This window comes from Schistocerca cancellata, chromosome 5, assembly GCF_023864275.1.
Source record: "Schistocerca cancellata isolate TAMUIC-IGC-003103 chromosome 5, iqSchCanc2.1, whole genome shotgun sequence".
NCBI lineage: Eukaryota > Metazoa > Arthropoda > Insecta > Orthoptera > Acrididae > Schistocerca > Schistocerca cancellata.
Window position 1 is genome coordinate 294,313,184 of NC_064630.1, and position 18,140 is coordinate 294,331,323.

Sequence of the window (18,140 nt, forward strand, 5' to 3'; positions counted from 1 at the left end):
GAGGTATCATGCTGGACAGTACTGAATGCCTTCAATAAAGTCAAATTTATTCCTATTCTCCTGTTGTTTCTGTCTAGTCACAATCTTTTCAGTGTACTGTATAATAGCTCATTTTGAACTCATGCGTCTGCAAATACTCTGTTGATTTACAGACAAGAGACCTAATTTTTCAAGGTAATTTTTAAGGTAATTTGTTACTCTTTGTCTAATGACTGTCTCTATTATTTTTAAAAATATAGATTTCAAACCAGGAATAAAAAAGTCAAGTGAAACCATGAAAATTCCAAGTTCAAAGCTAAAAACATGTTAGAGTCAGTAGGTCATAGCGCATGTGAGGATCCACAAAAAGACTTATCGTAAAGCAATAGTAAAAGCAAAATAATTGTTCAATGACAGATTAATAATGCAGGCTAGGAACAAGTCAAAAATGATGTGGGAAATTATAAAAAAAGAAACTGGAGTAGAAACAAATGAACAGGAAATAAATCTCAAAAATTATGAAAATATCTCCGCAGAAAAAGAAGCTGTGGCATCAGACTATGTAAACAGTTATTTTGTCAATATTCCCCATATTTTAAATAGTAACTTAAAGCAACAACCAACAGTGATGGGTCCAGTGGAAAAATATCAGCATGATAGCAATCCCAGCAGCTGAACAGGAAGTTCTAAAAGTTCTTAAATGCTTGAAATCCAAAATTTCATATGTGGTGGATGGAGTATCTATATTAATAATTAAGAAAACTGAATCACATTAAACATATAGCGCACATAGCAAACTTGTGTTTTAGTGAAGGGATCTTTCCTGATAAGCTTAAAAATCGCCAAAATTATACCACTATGCAAAATTAGTGACAGACACAAAATAGAAAATTGCCAACCTGTATGTCTTCTCCCGCCTATTTCTAAAATACTTGAGGCATTAACGAAAATTACGATTACAAAATATGTAGAAAAACATAAACTAATGAATAACAGTCAACATGGTTTTCAAGCAGTGTACAGTACAGAAACAGCCATCTTGGACAACACAACAGAGGTAGTAAGAAATCTGGAGTTCAATAAACATTTTGTTGGAATTAGTACAGATTTGTCCAAAGCTTTCGATACTGTGAACCATGAAATAGCAGTAGGCCTATAGAAACTTGAAGCAATATCCATTAGGGGTAGAGTTTGAATCCTAACTGCAGAACAGGTCACATATTTTGAGGTGAGGTTGTCTCACAATTTTCATCATTTTAAACTCATATCATAACCAAAACAAACTGAAACACGATGGTCCTCAAGGCAGAGTCCTGTGTCCATTATTGTTTCTCATTTATATCAGTGATGAACAGGTTCCAGACAGATTAGCCAAAATTCTGGTATTCGCATATGATACAAGTATCATAATTAGCGATATAAAAGTCTTATTGTGTACTACAGCAGAAAAAGGTGCTCTCATACTAACAGTCATGGTTTTATTCAAATAATCTGACTTTAAAAACAAAAAAAATATCTTTATGGAAGTAAGTGTCAAGAGGAAAATGTGTGTCATGACATTGGAAAACAAAAAAATAGAAAAGATGTGTGCTTCAAAATTTTGAGGTATGCAAATTGAACAACATTTAAACTGGAACTAATGTGTTGTGTATCTCACTCAGCAATTCAGTTAAACAATGTTTTGCCTCAAGAATAACATACAATGTATGTAGCCCACAATGTACTAGAGCTGTGTACTTTGATGGTAATTTCCAGTCAGTTGCAAGCTACGTTTTTTGGGCAAAACCAAGCCAAGATTAAAAGAGATTTTTTATGCAAAAAATCACAATTTTTATCATGACTCACAGTACACCACAAAAACACTGTAGACTCTTATTTAAACAGTCACCTAAGGTGACTGGAGCATTGATAAAGTAGTCATTTACATAACTGCTAGAGTTACATTTCTGGTTAACATTCCATGGTAATCTTTTAAAACATTTTCACCTTAATTTTTAAGATTTTTGTTTATTTCTTTTTTTACTGCATTCCATATTGCCTTTGGTTTGTTTCCTCTCACTGTAGTTGTTCTGTTGTTGTGCATTTTCTTATCTTCTTTAATCACTTTCCTATAATTTCTTTATATGTCTTAACATATCCTGCAAAGTGTTGGTCTTTATTGTCTTCCTCGAGATGATTGGGTTGTGTTAACAGTTTGAATAGATGCTCTGATAGCAGATGATATCTGCTGACTGCTCTGGTATGACATTGATTTATGTGACACACCTCAAATAAATGTACTAGAAAATGCATTAAATAATTCATCAGTTATTGATTTCGAAAACACATTTCCCCAGTTTCTTTTGCTGAACTTTGAATAAAAATATCAATCTCAAGGTGTGTTGCGCGCTGATGAGATGCGTGGCTGTTGAGGTGGAAGAGTCGTTAGCGGGCAACCTCTGGGGAACCTGCTGCACCTCAGTTGTATAAGGCCTACCTAGGCATGTGGGGCTCTGTCTAGGTGGACTTCTAGGTCCCTAGCTGCTCGTGGGACTGAGATAGATCCTTCGAAATCTTCTTTGCTTCACCCCATTGGAAAGGATGGGCCGCTGGTAGGTACCAATATCCAATCCAACAAGAGGGCTCTTGTAGCCAGTCCTCCTGATTCAGTCAGTAGCAACAGAATGCATGCTGCTTCGCAGAATGTGTTTCCTATAGTTAAAAGAAAAGAGGGGATTTCTGACAAAGTTTCACCATTTATATACAGAAAGGCTCAAAAGGCATTGCTGGCACCTTGAAATCTGTTAAGCGCTTGAGAAATGGGACCTTGTTGGTTGAAACATCTAGCTTCCAATAAGTCAAGAAACTTCAGAAAGCACAATGCCTCGGGGAGTTTGCGATAGAAACTGAATTTCGCAACACCTTGAACTACAGCAAAGGTTATGTGACTTTCAGGAATCTCGTTGGCATTCCCCTAGAAGAACTGAAAGCTGAATGGTCCCAGGAAGGCATTGTAGACGTGTAACACGTTATGACACGGGTGGATGGCGCTCTCGTGAAGTCAGACTCGTTTATCCTTACTTTTAACAGCACCAAACTACCGGAGCATGTGAAGGCAGGTTTCGTACGACTCAGTGTATGGCCTTATTATCCCTATCCAATGCGGTGTTTTAAATGCCAGCACTTTGAGCACACTACTCTCAGCTGTCGAGGTGAAGCCACGGGAAATGCGGTAAAGCCGGCCATGAGGGAGTTGGTTGCTCCTCTCGTCCCAAGTGTGTCAACTGCTCTGGGGATCACCCTGTGTGGAGCAGCCCTCCCTGCTTCTGTTTGCAGGAAAAACATTTCAAAGTATCTGATGCCCCTGCACTATGAGGCTATACCCTATATCAAAGGGTGACCAGACTGGGGAAAGAATCAAAGCAGGGGTTGTTGTGTTTGTCAATAATGTGCACCAATCCTCTGCTCTTTCCCTGGATACCGACCTGCAAGCAGTTGCTGTAAAAATTTCTTCACGTCATCGGCTTACAGTTGTTCTCTTTATTTACCTCCAGTGGATGCAGTAGACTCTGAGGCCCTCACAGATCTTATTGCGCAACTCCCCCAACCATTTCTCCTCCTGGGAGCCTTCAATACCCACCATGACTTGTGGGGCTCAACGTCTATTTGCTATTGGGGTCGAGTATTGGAGAGCCTCCTGATATCTCGAGAGCTGTGCCTCCTAAACACAGGTACTCCGACTCATTTCTGTGGTGCTACTGGGTCATTCTCAGCCATCGACCTCTCTCTCTGCTCTCCAGCCCTCACCGACTCTTTTCACTGGGAGGTGACTGACGACCTTCATTCCAGCGACCACTTCCTGACCCGCCTTCAGCCACTCGATGGTGTGTTGCTGGAACAGAATCCACCAACGTGGATGATTGGCAGGGCTAACTGGATGCTGTTCGGCCAGTTGGCTGTGTTTGAACACCGTGACAGCGTCCAAGAATGGGTGGGTCACATCACACGTGTGATCCATCACGCTGCTGATCTATCCATATCAACGTCTTTCGGCCCTCTTCAGAAGCGACCTGTCCTTTGTTGGACAGAGGAGTGCCATTTAGCCACCTGGGACAGGCGCGTGGTTCTTCGACGGTTTAAATGCCACCTGACCGCGGACAATCTCTCAACCTTTCGAATCGCGAGACCCAAAGCTCGCTGTGTCATTAAAGAGAGCAAAAAGCGCTCATGACATGACTTCCTGAACTCCATCAATCGTTCCACTTGTTCCTCAAAAGTACGGGAAGCCATCCAGAGGATTTCCAGGAAACACAGCCGTTAACCGATAGCTGCAGTGTTGAACCAGGGGTGCCTCCAAACAAAACCTAGAAACATTGCTCAGATGCTGACCGATCATTTTGCACAAACTAATGCCAATGCAAGCCAGGATCCAGCGTTTCCTCACTACGTGCTACTGTCGAGAGGAAAAAGTGGGACTTTAGGTCGAACAGTTCTGAGGCCTACAGCTCCCCTTTCTTGATGTGGGAGCGGCACTGTTTGAGACTTCTGATACTGCACTCAGTCACGACCACATCTGGTACTGCATGCTTCGACAAGTGTCAGCGGCGTCAAAGGAAATCCTCCTCGAATGTTTTAATCTAATATGGCAGACAGGTGTCTTCCCCAACTCGTGGAAGGAGGCAATCCTAATCCTCCTCAAACCAGGAAAGGACTGCACATGTCCCAGTAGTTATCTGAGTATTGGCTTGACAAGCTGTGTAGGAAAGACCCTATAACGGATGGTTAACCGTCGTCTGGTCTGGCTTTTAGAGACCAGGCAACTGCTTAACCACTCTCAGTGTGGATTCCGAAAGTTTTGGTCCACGGTCGACAACCTGACCCTCGTAGAAGCGGCTATTCAGCAGGCTTTCCTCCGTCAGCATCACTGTTTCGGCATATTCTTTGATATCAGTAAGGCGTGCGATTCTACTTGGAGACACAGTATTCTCGCACAGCTGCATCAATGGGACTTCCGTGGCCGCCTCAGCATTTTCATTTGGTCTTTCCTGTCTCAGCGGTTTTTTCGGACCCGAGTTGGTCATACACTGTCTGATCGATTTGAGCAGGAGAATGGTGTCCCCCAAGGCAGTGTTTTAAGTGTTACCCTCAAAGGCCATAGCCATCAACAGTATAACATCTACCGTAAGGAGTTCAGTACAGTGCTCCTTATTTGTGGAAGAGTTTGCTGTTTTCTGTTCCTCCTCCATTGTTGCAATGGCGAGCTGTCACTAGCAACTTACAGTGCGGCAGTTAGAGGAGTGGGCTGCAAAGACAGGTTTTCAGTTTTTTGCAGATAAGTGTGTGTGCGTTCATTTTAATCGTTCTCTTCGACCTTTTAATTTGCCTGCCTTGCATATAGGGAACACTATCCTACATTTTAGAGACACAGTGCGGTTTCTGGGCCTCATTTTTGACTCCAGATTGTCATGGTTGCCACAACTGCGAGAACTGAAAGCCAGAACCCCGAAGGCGCTGAATATCCTCAAGTGCCTTAGCCTTAAGTCTTGGGGAGCGGATAGAGCGCGTCTTCTCCGGTTTTATGGGGCTTTTGTGCGTTTGCGGCTGGACTACGGGTGCATGGTGTATGGGTCAGCAAGGCCCTCTTCTTTGCGGATCCTTGACGCTGTCCACCATGTGGGGATTCGACTGGCCACGAGCGCTTATCAGCGTAGTCCAATACACAGCCTCTGTGCTGAGGCAGGAGAACCGCCACTTACCACCCGGCGGCAGCTCCTGTTGGTGCGCCAGGCTTGTAAGTTTCTTGCAGCTCCAACTTCACCCGTTCACCATATTGTTGCTTGTCCACCTCTGGAGCATCTTTTTTCCAACCATCCACGAGCCACGATGCCATAAGGGATCCTTGTGCAGCGTGTGCTGGAGTCCCTTGGTGTGTAGCCTGTACAGCCCCAACTCCAGGGTTTTAACCGCCTGCCACCCTGGTTACTGGAGAGGCCCAGAGTGATTTTAGATTTGGTGCATTACAAGAGAGATTGCACTTCTGCCATCATTTTTAATGCAACATTTTCTATCATTTTATCTGTGCACCAAGACCATATAGCCGTTTTTACGGATGGGTCGAAACAGGAGGATTCTGTTGGTTGGTCTGTTGTTTATCCAGATCGTGTCCTCAAGGTCCGACTGCCTCAAGCATTTACTGTCTTTGATACAGAATTGTCTGCGATCTTGTGGGCACTGGAGCAGATGAGATGCTCTTCCCATCCTAAATTTCTTATCTGTTCCGAGTCACTAAGTGCCCTTCACTCACTGCAATGTTTATATCCAGCAGATAAAATAGTGCAGAACATCCAGGATGCCCTCCTCCAACTACAAGGACTGGGGAAGGAGGTGGTTTTCTGCCGAGTTCCATGGCACGTCGGCTTTGCTGGGAACGAAAGAGCAGATCTCGCAGCCAAGGAGGTATGTCTCGATACGCATATACTTCAGTGTGCCATCTCCCTGCACTCACTCACCTCGCTATTGAGCTCAAGAGTCATGCGTCGGTGGGAGGGTGACGGTTGGAAATGACTGACAATAAGCTCCGTTTAGTCAAGCCCACAACGCGAGTATGGTGTACTTCTTTCCAGCCCCGTAGACAGGATGAGGTTCTCCAAACTCGTTTTCGGATAGGCCACAGTCCTATGATGCTTGGCTTCCTACTCCTGTGAGAGGACCCTCCAATGTATGGTACTTGTGGCGTCCAGGTCACTGTGCGCCACGTTTTATTGGACTGCGTTTTATTTTCTGACCAGCGGGCAGCGGCTGACTTGCTGACGGATATGCCATCTCTTTTAGGAAATACTGAAACGAATGTGGTTAAAGTTTTAAAGTTCTGTGACTTGTCCAATGGTTTTACCAAGATTTTAGGGAGAGTCTTAATTTGTTCACAGGATGACTGGCTCGCCCATATTTTATATAAGTGGCCAGCCAGTGACAATTTCCTATGGCATCCTTGACGCTCCTTTCTCGTTTTCCTTACGTTTTATTTTCTTACACAGCATTTTGCATCTTTTCCCGCTTTCTTTGCGTGTATGCTTCCATTTTACTAAATTTGTACACATTCGTCTCTTTTAATGTGTGTCTGGACGCTGATGACCTCGACGTTGAGCGCCCGAAAGCCCCAACACACACATATACTGTATGTTTAAGATATCAAACATAAGATACTCAAACATTGTCTTTTTCTTTACTTTCGATCGACGGGTTAATATTAATATCTCCATATAATGATAATTTTATTTCATTATTATTAAGAGTATTTAATCGTGCTGCCACTTGTTTAAAAATATGTTTTTTATCACCCAGTAGTCATCTATGTTAAAACGTTGCTATATCCGTGATTTTGTCAAGGGCAGGAGTAGTCCTCGCACGAAAAGAAAACAAATTATAAAAATACTCTCTTAGGTGTTGAAACACTCCACATGAAATTATCTGGCATGTTTTTAAAGTTTTACTGAATTATTAATTACGGTATATGTCTGGAAATGTTATTACCTCTGGAGATCACGTTTTACACATGGAATGCCGCAGCGGAAATATACATGTATAGTATCAATTGTTTCAAGAAATGCTAAGAGGTATTATGATGGTATTTTTTTTCCAAAATTATTCTTAACGCCTCTTTAATTATATTTTATTGTAGCTTTGAATTGCTATCGAACTATATAATACATAAATATGGAAGTTGATTCGAAACCTTGAGCATATTTTCGATTCCACCGACTTCGAGTTCAACAATGATAACATTTGCACGGAGGTTCTGTATATGCGATACTTCACGTAGTTCGACCTTGCTCAGTGTCTGCAGAGGTCATTCAAAAAGCAGCAGGATGTCGTGCCCGTGCTCGGGAAAAACCGATCCAAAACAAGCAAAATACACGATTGTTATGGTGAGGCATGGAGAGAGCGAATGGAATCAGAAAAATCTCTTCTGTGGATGGTATGATGCCAACTTGAGTGAGAAAGGTAAGATGCTTCACAAATTGATGTATGTGACACTTGACACTAGCGGCTTCTAAGTTTTGTAGAGAAGTGAATCAGGTTTATGTGAGCTGCTAATAAGCGAAGAAGTGCTGATGCCGCGCGTTGCGCTACGTGGACATTTTAGTAATAGATTAATAGTTTCACTGATAAATGTATGTAATTATTGGAATATTGCAGTACTTGTCTTCCTGTACATGCAGTGTATGTGTGTGTCGCTTTTATTATTCTTTTGTATTAAATCAGGTCAGCAAGAAGCTACAAATGCAGGGAAGGCTTTAAAGGATGCTGGTTATAAGTTTGATATCGCCCATACTTCAGTTTTAACCCGAGCGCAAAAGACTCTTGAAGCCATACTGAAAGAAATTGGCCAGACAGATTTGCCGGTGGAAAAGACGTGGCGTTTAAATGAGCGGCACTATGGCGGACTCACGGGGCTCAATAAAGCAGAGACAGCTGCAAAGTATGGAGAAGAACAGGTATGTCTAAAAAAATGCAAATGTCCAAATTGATAGTTACATTTGTTACCCACAGGAATCTTAAATTTTCAGAGAGACTCTCTCTTTTAAAGTACTTTGAACGGTAATTAATTGTCATAAACTTGGTAAAGTTTTGGGTTAGTTTCAGTGTATGATATGAAGTGTAATTCCAGCTCCCATCAAATGTTTCATTAGAGGTATATGATACCTCCAAATGGCTGCAGGAAAGTATTAGGGGCATAGCTCTGTCTGTTTTAACGCGAGGGTTATCATAATGATAGAATCTGCATAGTTAATCTTGCGTATGATGGTTGCTGTAATACCTAATCTGTATGTCGATTCCAAAAATATTAAAATGTTTGTTGTTACACATTGTGTGGTCATGTCTGCTGCTTGTGCTTTTCTGTGAACAAATATCACTATAAACAGTTCCTAACTCTTTGTTTCCCTAATTTATTAAGATTTGATTTTTGCCTCACATTAATTCTAAACACTGTTATATAATTCGAGTAATGTCCCCAAACGGTCTGAGTTTATCTCCTTATTCAGCATAAGGTTTTCACCTCCTAAAGTGTCAACAGTACTGAATACTGAAGGCCGTATTGGTTTATTGTAATGAAAATTGGTTTAACAACACTGTGTCAAAACAAAATATCATGCAGCAATTATTTAAACACAATGTTTCAGCCATGGAATTGAGTTTGCCAATGTCATCCAAAATTGGGCTATTGCACCTATCTAAAACTCATCAATGAATTTTTAGTGATTTTCAGTAAAAAGGGAGTCTCAAAATCGGGCATGACTCAGTATAAGTGGTTAAGTTTCAACCTACAAATCCAAATATCAGGGTACGATTATTAGTTGGCCGTAATATTTTTCACTTATTCCTTCTTTTGTCTCAGACTTATTTTTTCGCACGTGAAAATAAAATTACTTGATGATTTCTGAGTCGGTATTAACTTGCTACTTCTGTCATAAGTAGTTAACTCGGTCTGAAGGTTAAACCAAAACTAGAGCATACTACCTCCAATAGAACCATGCCTTGGTTGACAGCTGTATCTTCTACCTCATTTAGATATGACTTACAGTGAAATTGTCATTTTAATGTTTCTGATATACTGAGAAACTATAGAAAGAAAACGCACCTGAGAAACAAAATATGGAATTATGAAGGGATGGTGTTAGTGTTCCATGGATCATATGCACAGTAAATTGTAATGACATGGAACAAGAGAGTTCAGTTACCTTTATTTGTAAATGTGGCTACATGCTGAACATTCATACGTTTTTGTTTATTATTAAGTTTTATTATCCCTGCTAGCTCCAGATTTTTGCAAGAAGTCTACTCCAGTAAAAACTATAAAATACCTATTAGATACCATCTGTAGAGACATGAAGTAGAAAGACCGCAAAAACTTATAGGAAAAAGCATGTGTCAGGTTGAAATTCACTGTAAGAATGTCAAGGAAATGCAGTTCCTCCATAAGACATTTGACTGATTACCATGTTGCATTAATGGGAGAGAAGGTAAATTGAAGAGCAGCTGGGCTAGTCATAGGATTGTTTCGCGAGTGTGAGAGCATTACAGAGATGATCTGGAAAATATAGTGTAAAAAGCTACTACATAGGAGTAGTGAATTGTAGAATGATTTGTGGTTGAAATTCATAGAAGAATTGCAAAATGACAATGATGAGAAAAATGGATATTGGGTCTCACTTAGAGACTTCGCGTCTGCAATGAGGGAAGGGGGAAATGATAGTTCTAGATGTACTCTCAACACACAATGTGGTAGCTTAGAGTATAAATGTAGATTTTTGTGACAGTGCCCTTAGATAACCTGTTCTTGCCTCATCAAGTTAGAGTAAAACTCAATTTATGCAGATCACCTTCTTTTGTCATTTTCATAAGTGCTCAGTTCATTGTTGGGAGTGTATTTGGATATTTCATGCCCATTCAAAAACTTCTGACAGCTGCACGGTGATAGTGCAGAACTCGTGTTAACAGATTTTTGAGATTTGCAAAGAATGTGCTTACCTGTACTGAAGTGCTGTCAGGAACAAGAACTGTACAAATATGCAGTCAGTTTTACGATTTTGGTTTAACACATCTAATGAAATAGTGGCATTTTGTCTCGGGAGTAGTTGAATTGCATTTGAACTAAATCCATGTGCTAGCGAAAGAATTACTGCTAACACACACAGCCAAAATAATTGAGATAATAGTTTGCATATTTTTTAGTATGGCCACAGAAAAAGACAAGACTCATATCTGAACAGAAGATTTATTCTGCTTGTCAGTAGCAGGAAACTACATACACACTAAATGATATCTCTGAAATCTAGGGTACTGAGGTAAAGGTGCACTTATGGTGTCTTGTGGCTTTTCCGTTTTGTGTTGCTGTTTGTAACTGTTGGGCAGTTCATGGCAAATCAACACGATAAATCAGGAATCGGATGTAGGTAGCCCATCAGAATGCTCATCCACAATTTCTTGTACCTTGACAATAAAGTTAGCTGGTAATCTGTTCAGTTCGGTAAAAATTTAACCATGTTATCAGAATTGTCAGCTAAATCGGAAGGACGATATATAAGCAGGTTATCGCAAAGACAAACATGTCTGCGTACATTACATGTCAACTTATGACAATCTTTTGTGTTGGGCTTCATTGGCTTTGCCAACACTTAAGTAATTTCACATGGGCTTTGGGCTATACTGCATTAGCACATCTTGTTTCTTCAGTCACCACAGAAATTCCAGATAAACAGATCACTAGAAATTGTTCTGGTGCTTTATATATCGAAAACAAATATAATTAGTTCATATATCCTGCCGGAAAATCATTAGTCAGAGATTGATATTAGCTACTGTATACTATCGTCTGATTAACTATTGCCAATGTCAAGGAACTGCCAACATCACATGCTGTACAAGAGCTGCTAACATCATAAATACATTTCAGATGAAGTCTGACCTAATAAAGGAATCATACCAAACATCAAGTATTTATAGCTGGAATTCTTCAGTTTTCACTTGCTTGCAAGAAAAGAAAATTAATAATTAGTGTTGATAAGCAATAGATTGGTGATACAGTCTGTAATTAATAGGCTGTGGTGATTTATTAATAACATATGGCTTTTCATTTATTAATATTGAGGTCATAGAAAGACAAAGGAATGAGGCAATTTTTTATTTGGAAGTAATCGTATACCTAAGTCTTACTAGTAATCACAAATCTTGTCTTTTCCTCATATGAGACTATACTTCTAATTGCTGTAATTACTCACTTCAGACATTGTTGATGTCCCTGCAAATTTGTTGCAGCTTGTGAAATCAAAGAACTCTTATTGTGAATCCTTTCTCACATTATAATTCTTATGTGGTCTCTTTTAATGGTTTCAGTAAATGCATAATTCATTGTGCAATAATATTATCATGTCCCTGCACTCTGTAAGTGGAATAATCATCCATCATTAAAATAGCAACTGAGAGAGCAAGGACTCTAGAATAGTTTTCCAGTATGGTGTAACTCACATTCTAAATTTTAGATGTGAATGCTAAGATGAGAACATGTACTTTGTGTACTATTCAATGAATTTAGCAATATTTATTGTTGCTGCAGTGTTTTAGCTGTCTTTAACCCAAAGTTATCTACATTGAAAGTGTGAGTGTGCTGTGTTAATACAGTAAGTAGCACAAGGAGTCTATTCATTGTTTTCCAAAGCTTCAGTTACAGTAATACACTAGTCAGACAAAACAGTTACACAACACATCTGGCAATACATTCCAATGAGCCTTTCTCTATGCTATTTTTTCCATAATATTTACTACTCTCCTTAATCTCTGGATTTCATTGTAAATAAAAAATTATTCTCAAGAGAGAGAAATCTATTTACTTAATGTGCAGTAAGTGTCAAAAAGTGTACCTGGTTGTACAAACGAAACTCTCAAAGCACGTCTTATTAATCTTCTTCATTCTTTGACTGAGTGTTAATCCCACCTAGTTGAGGTACACATTACTCAAGATTTGGCAAATTTACTGTACTGAACTTTGCAGCCGAATGCGGTCTTCAGTTACTTGAGGGAGGGGAGTTGTGTACACGACGTGTCTGTGAATTGTGTAAACTCTGATCTCTGTGTGATGGTATTTTAACTGTTCAGAAAATGTTTAACATCAAAGGTAGTGTATGAAAAGAGACTACTAGTTTAAAGTATTTCTGATCGTCATATATGAGAGAAGCTGAAATGGAGGGTAACAAGACAGGAACTGCATAACACCAATGGTATTTACAAAATATTTTAAAAAACATATTGAACTGTACATACTAAAACATAAAAAGCCATGTGTAAGATATGGAGATATATTGTCAGTTGGCTGTTAACAATGCAACTGAATCTCAGCTATGAAGCATATACACATCAGCTATCAAAATTTGACATTAAATTGATGTAGACATACCATAATGTAAGCCAGTCACGCCATGAATCAAAAGATACTAGCTTGAAAGTTACATGAAAATCATTAAAGGCATACCTCTGAACTTGTGCTTGTAACATGAGCATACTGGAAGTATAGAGAGGCACTGTTCTACATTCAAAGTGATAGCGGTAATAGCCATGCTGTATGATGACAGTAATGGCTTCCATGAGCTGGTCATAAACAGACTGATTGACATTAAGGTGAGGAAGGTGGCAGCAAAGTATAATACAATTTCGAGTAGTATAATTGTTAATATACAGTTAAGTCATAAAATGAAAACAAAAAATGGTTAAAATTGCAATTGACTCGAAATGCTTGCCTTATTACAACCTTCTTTTATGTGTTTGTTCTGTCACTGCTTCGTGAGTAGATTTTTAATCTATCCAATTTAATTATTGTGTCAAAAATTGTTTTTGTTGGTGTAATGGTATAACAATTTACATAGACCTGCATAAAAAGTATTTTAAATGTGCACAGGTAAAAGAAATCTCATTAGCATTGATTGGCATAAAAATTACACAAAATATTAAGATGGCTAATGTATGCACTCATTATCAATAAGCAGTGTCAATGATGTTATAGATAGAAAACTAAGAAACAAAAATAGTGGCACTTGCCTTGATGTGTATAACAGCCAAAATCAATAGATATTATAAAAATCTATTTATGTTTGTACATTCCACACTTCCTCCTAAACCACTGGACTGATTTCAGCCAAACATGGTACATGGTATCCCATTCTGTCAGGCAATTATCACTGTGGGCGTAAGAACATCTGCGTATCAGAGTTCAGGAGATAAGACTTCATAATCATTGATGTGTGAAAAACTGCTGCATTGTGCATTTGCTACTACTAACACTATTTGCAGATTTTGCAGATAGTATCCACATATGCCACTAAGTGTACCTACTAAATTGTTATTGTACGGCACAAAGATCCAGAGAGCTTATAAACACTGAAATCTGTTAAAAAATGCCCATCATGTGTGAAGTTCTAATACATCTATTTTTTACTACTAAGAAAACCCTACAGTCAGGTCACTATAAGGAAATCACTGAAGCCCGGCAGCTCTTCAGGCAGCTTTAAATTGTGAAGTGCGAATCTATATGTGAAAATAATAGCCATCGTTAGTGGTGCCATGGAGATGCGTACAGAATCGCATTGTAATCAAGCAAAGCATTTGCACCCAGTGTACAGAAGCTGTCTGGAAGCATCTCACATAGTGTACTACATTATTTCAAAGGTGTTACCACAAATAAATAGAAATGAGTTTTTCAATATCACTTTACAAACACCGTTCATTTTTGTTTCTAATAGAAAATTGGCAAAATTATTACCCGGGTACTGCCAGGTTTGTCAGCTAGTGTAAAATACGACTGAGACAAAATGTCCCAACAAAAGTGAAGTTTATATGATATAAGGCTCTGGTTTAAAAAGTTTCTGTAGCAGACAATAACTATGCGAATCCACATCTGATAGTAAACCTTAGTGTGCATTACAGAATATGAATAGATCAGAATTTTTACATAAACTACAGATTTTCGTTATACCATACAACTTAATGCATTGATCGATTACAATGGAGTAAAGAAAAGCAATCAGTTAAGTGACATGTCTTAAATATAAGAAAGCATGTTGTTGTTGTGGTCTTCAGTCCTGAGACTGGTATGATGCAGCTCTCCATGCTACTCTATCCTGTGCAAGCTTCATTATCTCCCAGTACCTACTGCAGCCTACATCCTTCTGAATCTGCTTAGTGTATTCATCTCTTGGTCTCCCTCTACGATTTCTACCCTCCACGCTGCCATCCAATACTAAATTGGTGATCCCTCAATATCTCAGAAAATGTCCCACAAACCGATGCCTTCTTCTAGTCAAGTTGTGCCACAAGCTGCTCTTATCCCCAATTCTATTCAATACCTCCTCATTAGTTATGTGATGTACCCATCTAATCTTCAGCATTCTTCTGTAGAACCACATTTCCAAAGCTTCTATTCTCTTCTTGGCTAAACTATTTATCGTCCACGTTTCACTTCCATACATGGCAACACTCCATACAAATACTTTCAGAAACGACTTCCTGACATTTAAATCTATACTCAATGTTAACAAATTTTTCTTCTTCAGAAATGCTTTCCTTGCCATTGCCAGTCTACATTTTATATTCTTTATACTTCAACCATCATTAGTTATTTTGCTCCCCAAATAGCTAAATCCCTTTACTACTTTAGGTGTCTCATTTCCAAATCTAATTCCCTCAGCATCACCCGACTTAATTAGACTACATTCCATTATCCTTGTTTTGCTTTTGTTGATACTCATCTTATACTCTTCTTTCAAGACACTGTCCATTCCGTTCAACTGCTCTTCCAAGTCCTTTGCTGTCTCTGACAGAATTACAATGTCATCGGCGAACCTCAAAGTTTTTATTTCTTCTCCGTGGATTTTAATTCCTACTCCAAATTTTTCTTTTGTTTCCTTCACTGCTTGCTCAATATACAGATTGAATAACATCGGGGATAGGCTACAACCCTGTCTCACTCCCCTCCCAACCACTGCTTCCCTTTCGTGCCCCTAAACTCTTATAACTGCCATCTGGTTTCTGTACAAATTGTCAGTAGCCTTTTGCTCCCTGTATTTTACCCCTGCCACCTTCAGAATTTGAAAGAGAGTATTCCAGTCAACATTGTCAAAAGCTTTCTCTACGTCTAAAAATGCTGGAAACATAGGTTTGCCTTTCCCTAATCTTTCTTCTAAGATAAGTCGTAGGGTCACATGTTCCAACATTTCTACGGAATCCAAACTGATCTTCCCCGAGGTCGGCTTCTATCAGTTTTTCCATTCGTCTGTAAAGAATTCACGTTAGTATTTTGCAGCTGTGACTTATTAAACTGATAGTTCAATAATTTTCACATCTGTCAACACCTGCTTTCTTTGGGATTGGGATTATTATATTCTTCTTGAAGTCTGAGGTTATTTCGCCTGTCTCATACATCTTTCGTACTGATATCCAGGTTAATGTATACACCCAGTCATTGTGTGCTGTGCATACTGCAGTCAAAAACACTATGTAATACTGCTAGTCAGTATAAAAAGTACTGGAATGCGTAAGTTTCGTAGAAGTTTATAGAAGTATAAAATTGTCATGAATCTGCTATGTGGATTCATTATTGGTCTGGCCCACCTTCCTATCTCTCAAGCTAGTGTGCTGCCTATTATGCTGTAAAAGCTGTTTTTCTGTTACTAAATTCTGCAATAGCGAAAGGCATTATGCTGTTCAAAGTTACATCGGCCTGTTCTTTGACATCTGTACTTACAGTAGAGAGATGTTACATGGCATATGAAATGCTGACTCCTCCATAACATGTACCCAGATCTATTAATTGTTGGCCTAGTTCTTCGTAGCCTCTAACAGAAACAGCATTGAAAGGTCTCATATCTTGAGTGCACACTGCAGTACACTTCACTCAAATACTACCTTTTATTACTGCAGACTGGGAACATAATAATGTAAAGCAGTTGATGCATGATACATACCCAGTAGACTTCTTGTAATCTACAACCAACAGAAATTTATTCCAAATGACACTTTGGACCCCTTCGATTTCTTCAGTGTGTACACATTGTTTGTTTTACTTCTTACAGTGGTGCCTCCTTCTCACTCCATGGTTACCGATAAAAACCTCAAATAAGAAGCCTGTACTGGTTGTAATCACACATTGAAGTGTTTAGATTCAAACATTACCCACAATTTGGCCAGGTCTTCTATCCTTGGGCATCTTTACTTGTGTGGGCAGCCTGTATAGTTCTGCTGTTCTCACCCCATCTCATGTTTCATGCTTGCTTATTTGGACATGCAGAACTTTACTGTGTATACTGTTCATCACCATGAATTTCAATTCACCTCCATGTGAGAGTTGTGTAGTGTCTTATCATCACTATTAACACTCAGGTCTGCAGTACTAATTATATTACTACAGGTGCAGATATGGCGACGAAGCTTTGATGTTCCTCCCCCTGCAATGGATGAAGAAAATCCATATTACAAGACAATTTTGGAAGATCCTCGATATGTGAATGGTCCTAAGAAGGAAGAGTTTCCCATGTTTGAATCTTTGAAGCTGACAATTCAAAGAACATTGCCATACTGGAATGATGTTATAGTGCCGCAGCTTAAAGCTGGGAAAAGAATATTGATAGCTGCTCATGGAAATAGTTTAAGAGGGATTGTAAAACATTTGGATGGTGAGTATAAATATCCCAGTTACATTTGTCTTCCTCAAATTTTGCTGCATAAATGGTACTGTTGTTGTTGTTGTTACTTGTTTGTACCATCAGTTTGATTTCAAAATATCTTTTTTTTTATATATAGAAATGTCAGATGAAGCAATCATGGGTCTGAATCTGCCAACTGGAATACCATTTGTATATGAATTAGATGCCAATTTAAAACCAGTTGTTTCGATGAAGTTTTTGGGAGATGAGGCTACAGTGAAAGCAGCAATGGAAGCAGTTGCAGCTCAAGGAAAAACGAAATAAAATCTATTAACTTACGTAAATTATAAAAGGTAACTTATTTATTTTATTGTATGTATGTGAAATGTGATCATAAATTAGGAATTTTGAAGGCATAATTAAAACCTGTTGCTGAGCTGCTGTCTCATAATTGATATTTATGAAAAAAAGGATTGTTGAGAATAAATTGGATACAATTTTTGTGCTCTTCAGACCACACCTACTAAAACCTTTGTCATGTAAATTATATACTACCAGATATGTTTTGGTAGATAGAGAAATTGTAAGACCAGAATAGTGAGAGGTAAAATAAATGTTACCTGTTGAAATATTAATTTTAATTCCATAATAAAGATGTCACAATACTTGTGGTTTCATTCTATCTACTATTTTGCCCTTGTTCAAGTAATCTGTTTCTGATTTGATAATGAAAAATTTCAGATTGAACACAAATCATGCATAAAATATTAAAGCATTTGTGTAGTAGGCTTTCACATTAATTAAAGGTTCAGTTATTGGGGCTTTCATATACAAGATTCCTTAAACATACACTGAGCAGTGTTTGACTAATTGTTCTGTGGGTAGTCCAGCTTCCTCCAACATTTTTCTCCTCCATGTCCTCTTTTCTTGGCAGTAAAGTTTATCTAAGTATTGAAATTTTGATTTGTTGTAATATATTCAAGAGGGATCTTT

At 38.8% G+C, this 18,140-nt stretch overlaps 1 protein-coding gene across 1 annotated transcript; it reads left to right on the forward strand.

Annotated features, from left to right (window-relative positions):
* The first annotated feature begins 7,761 nt into the window (after positions 1-7,761).
* On the forward strand, positions 7,762-17,812 carry LOC126187645 (phosphoglycerate mutase 2). The gene is made up of 4 exons (XM_049928845.1): positions 7,762-7,959; positions 8,221-8,453; positions 16,913-17,177; positions 17,305-17,812. Exons 1-4 carry the CDS (start codon positions 7,824-7,826, stop codon positions 17,469-17,471), a joined length of 801 nt encoding a protein of 266 aa, XP_049784802.1. The 5' UTR covers positions 7,762-7,823; the 3' UTR covers positions 17,472-17,812.
* Positions 17,813-18,140: the final 328 nt, after the last annotated feature.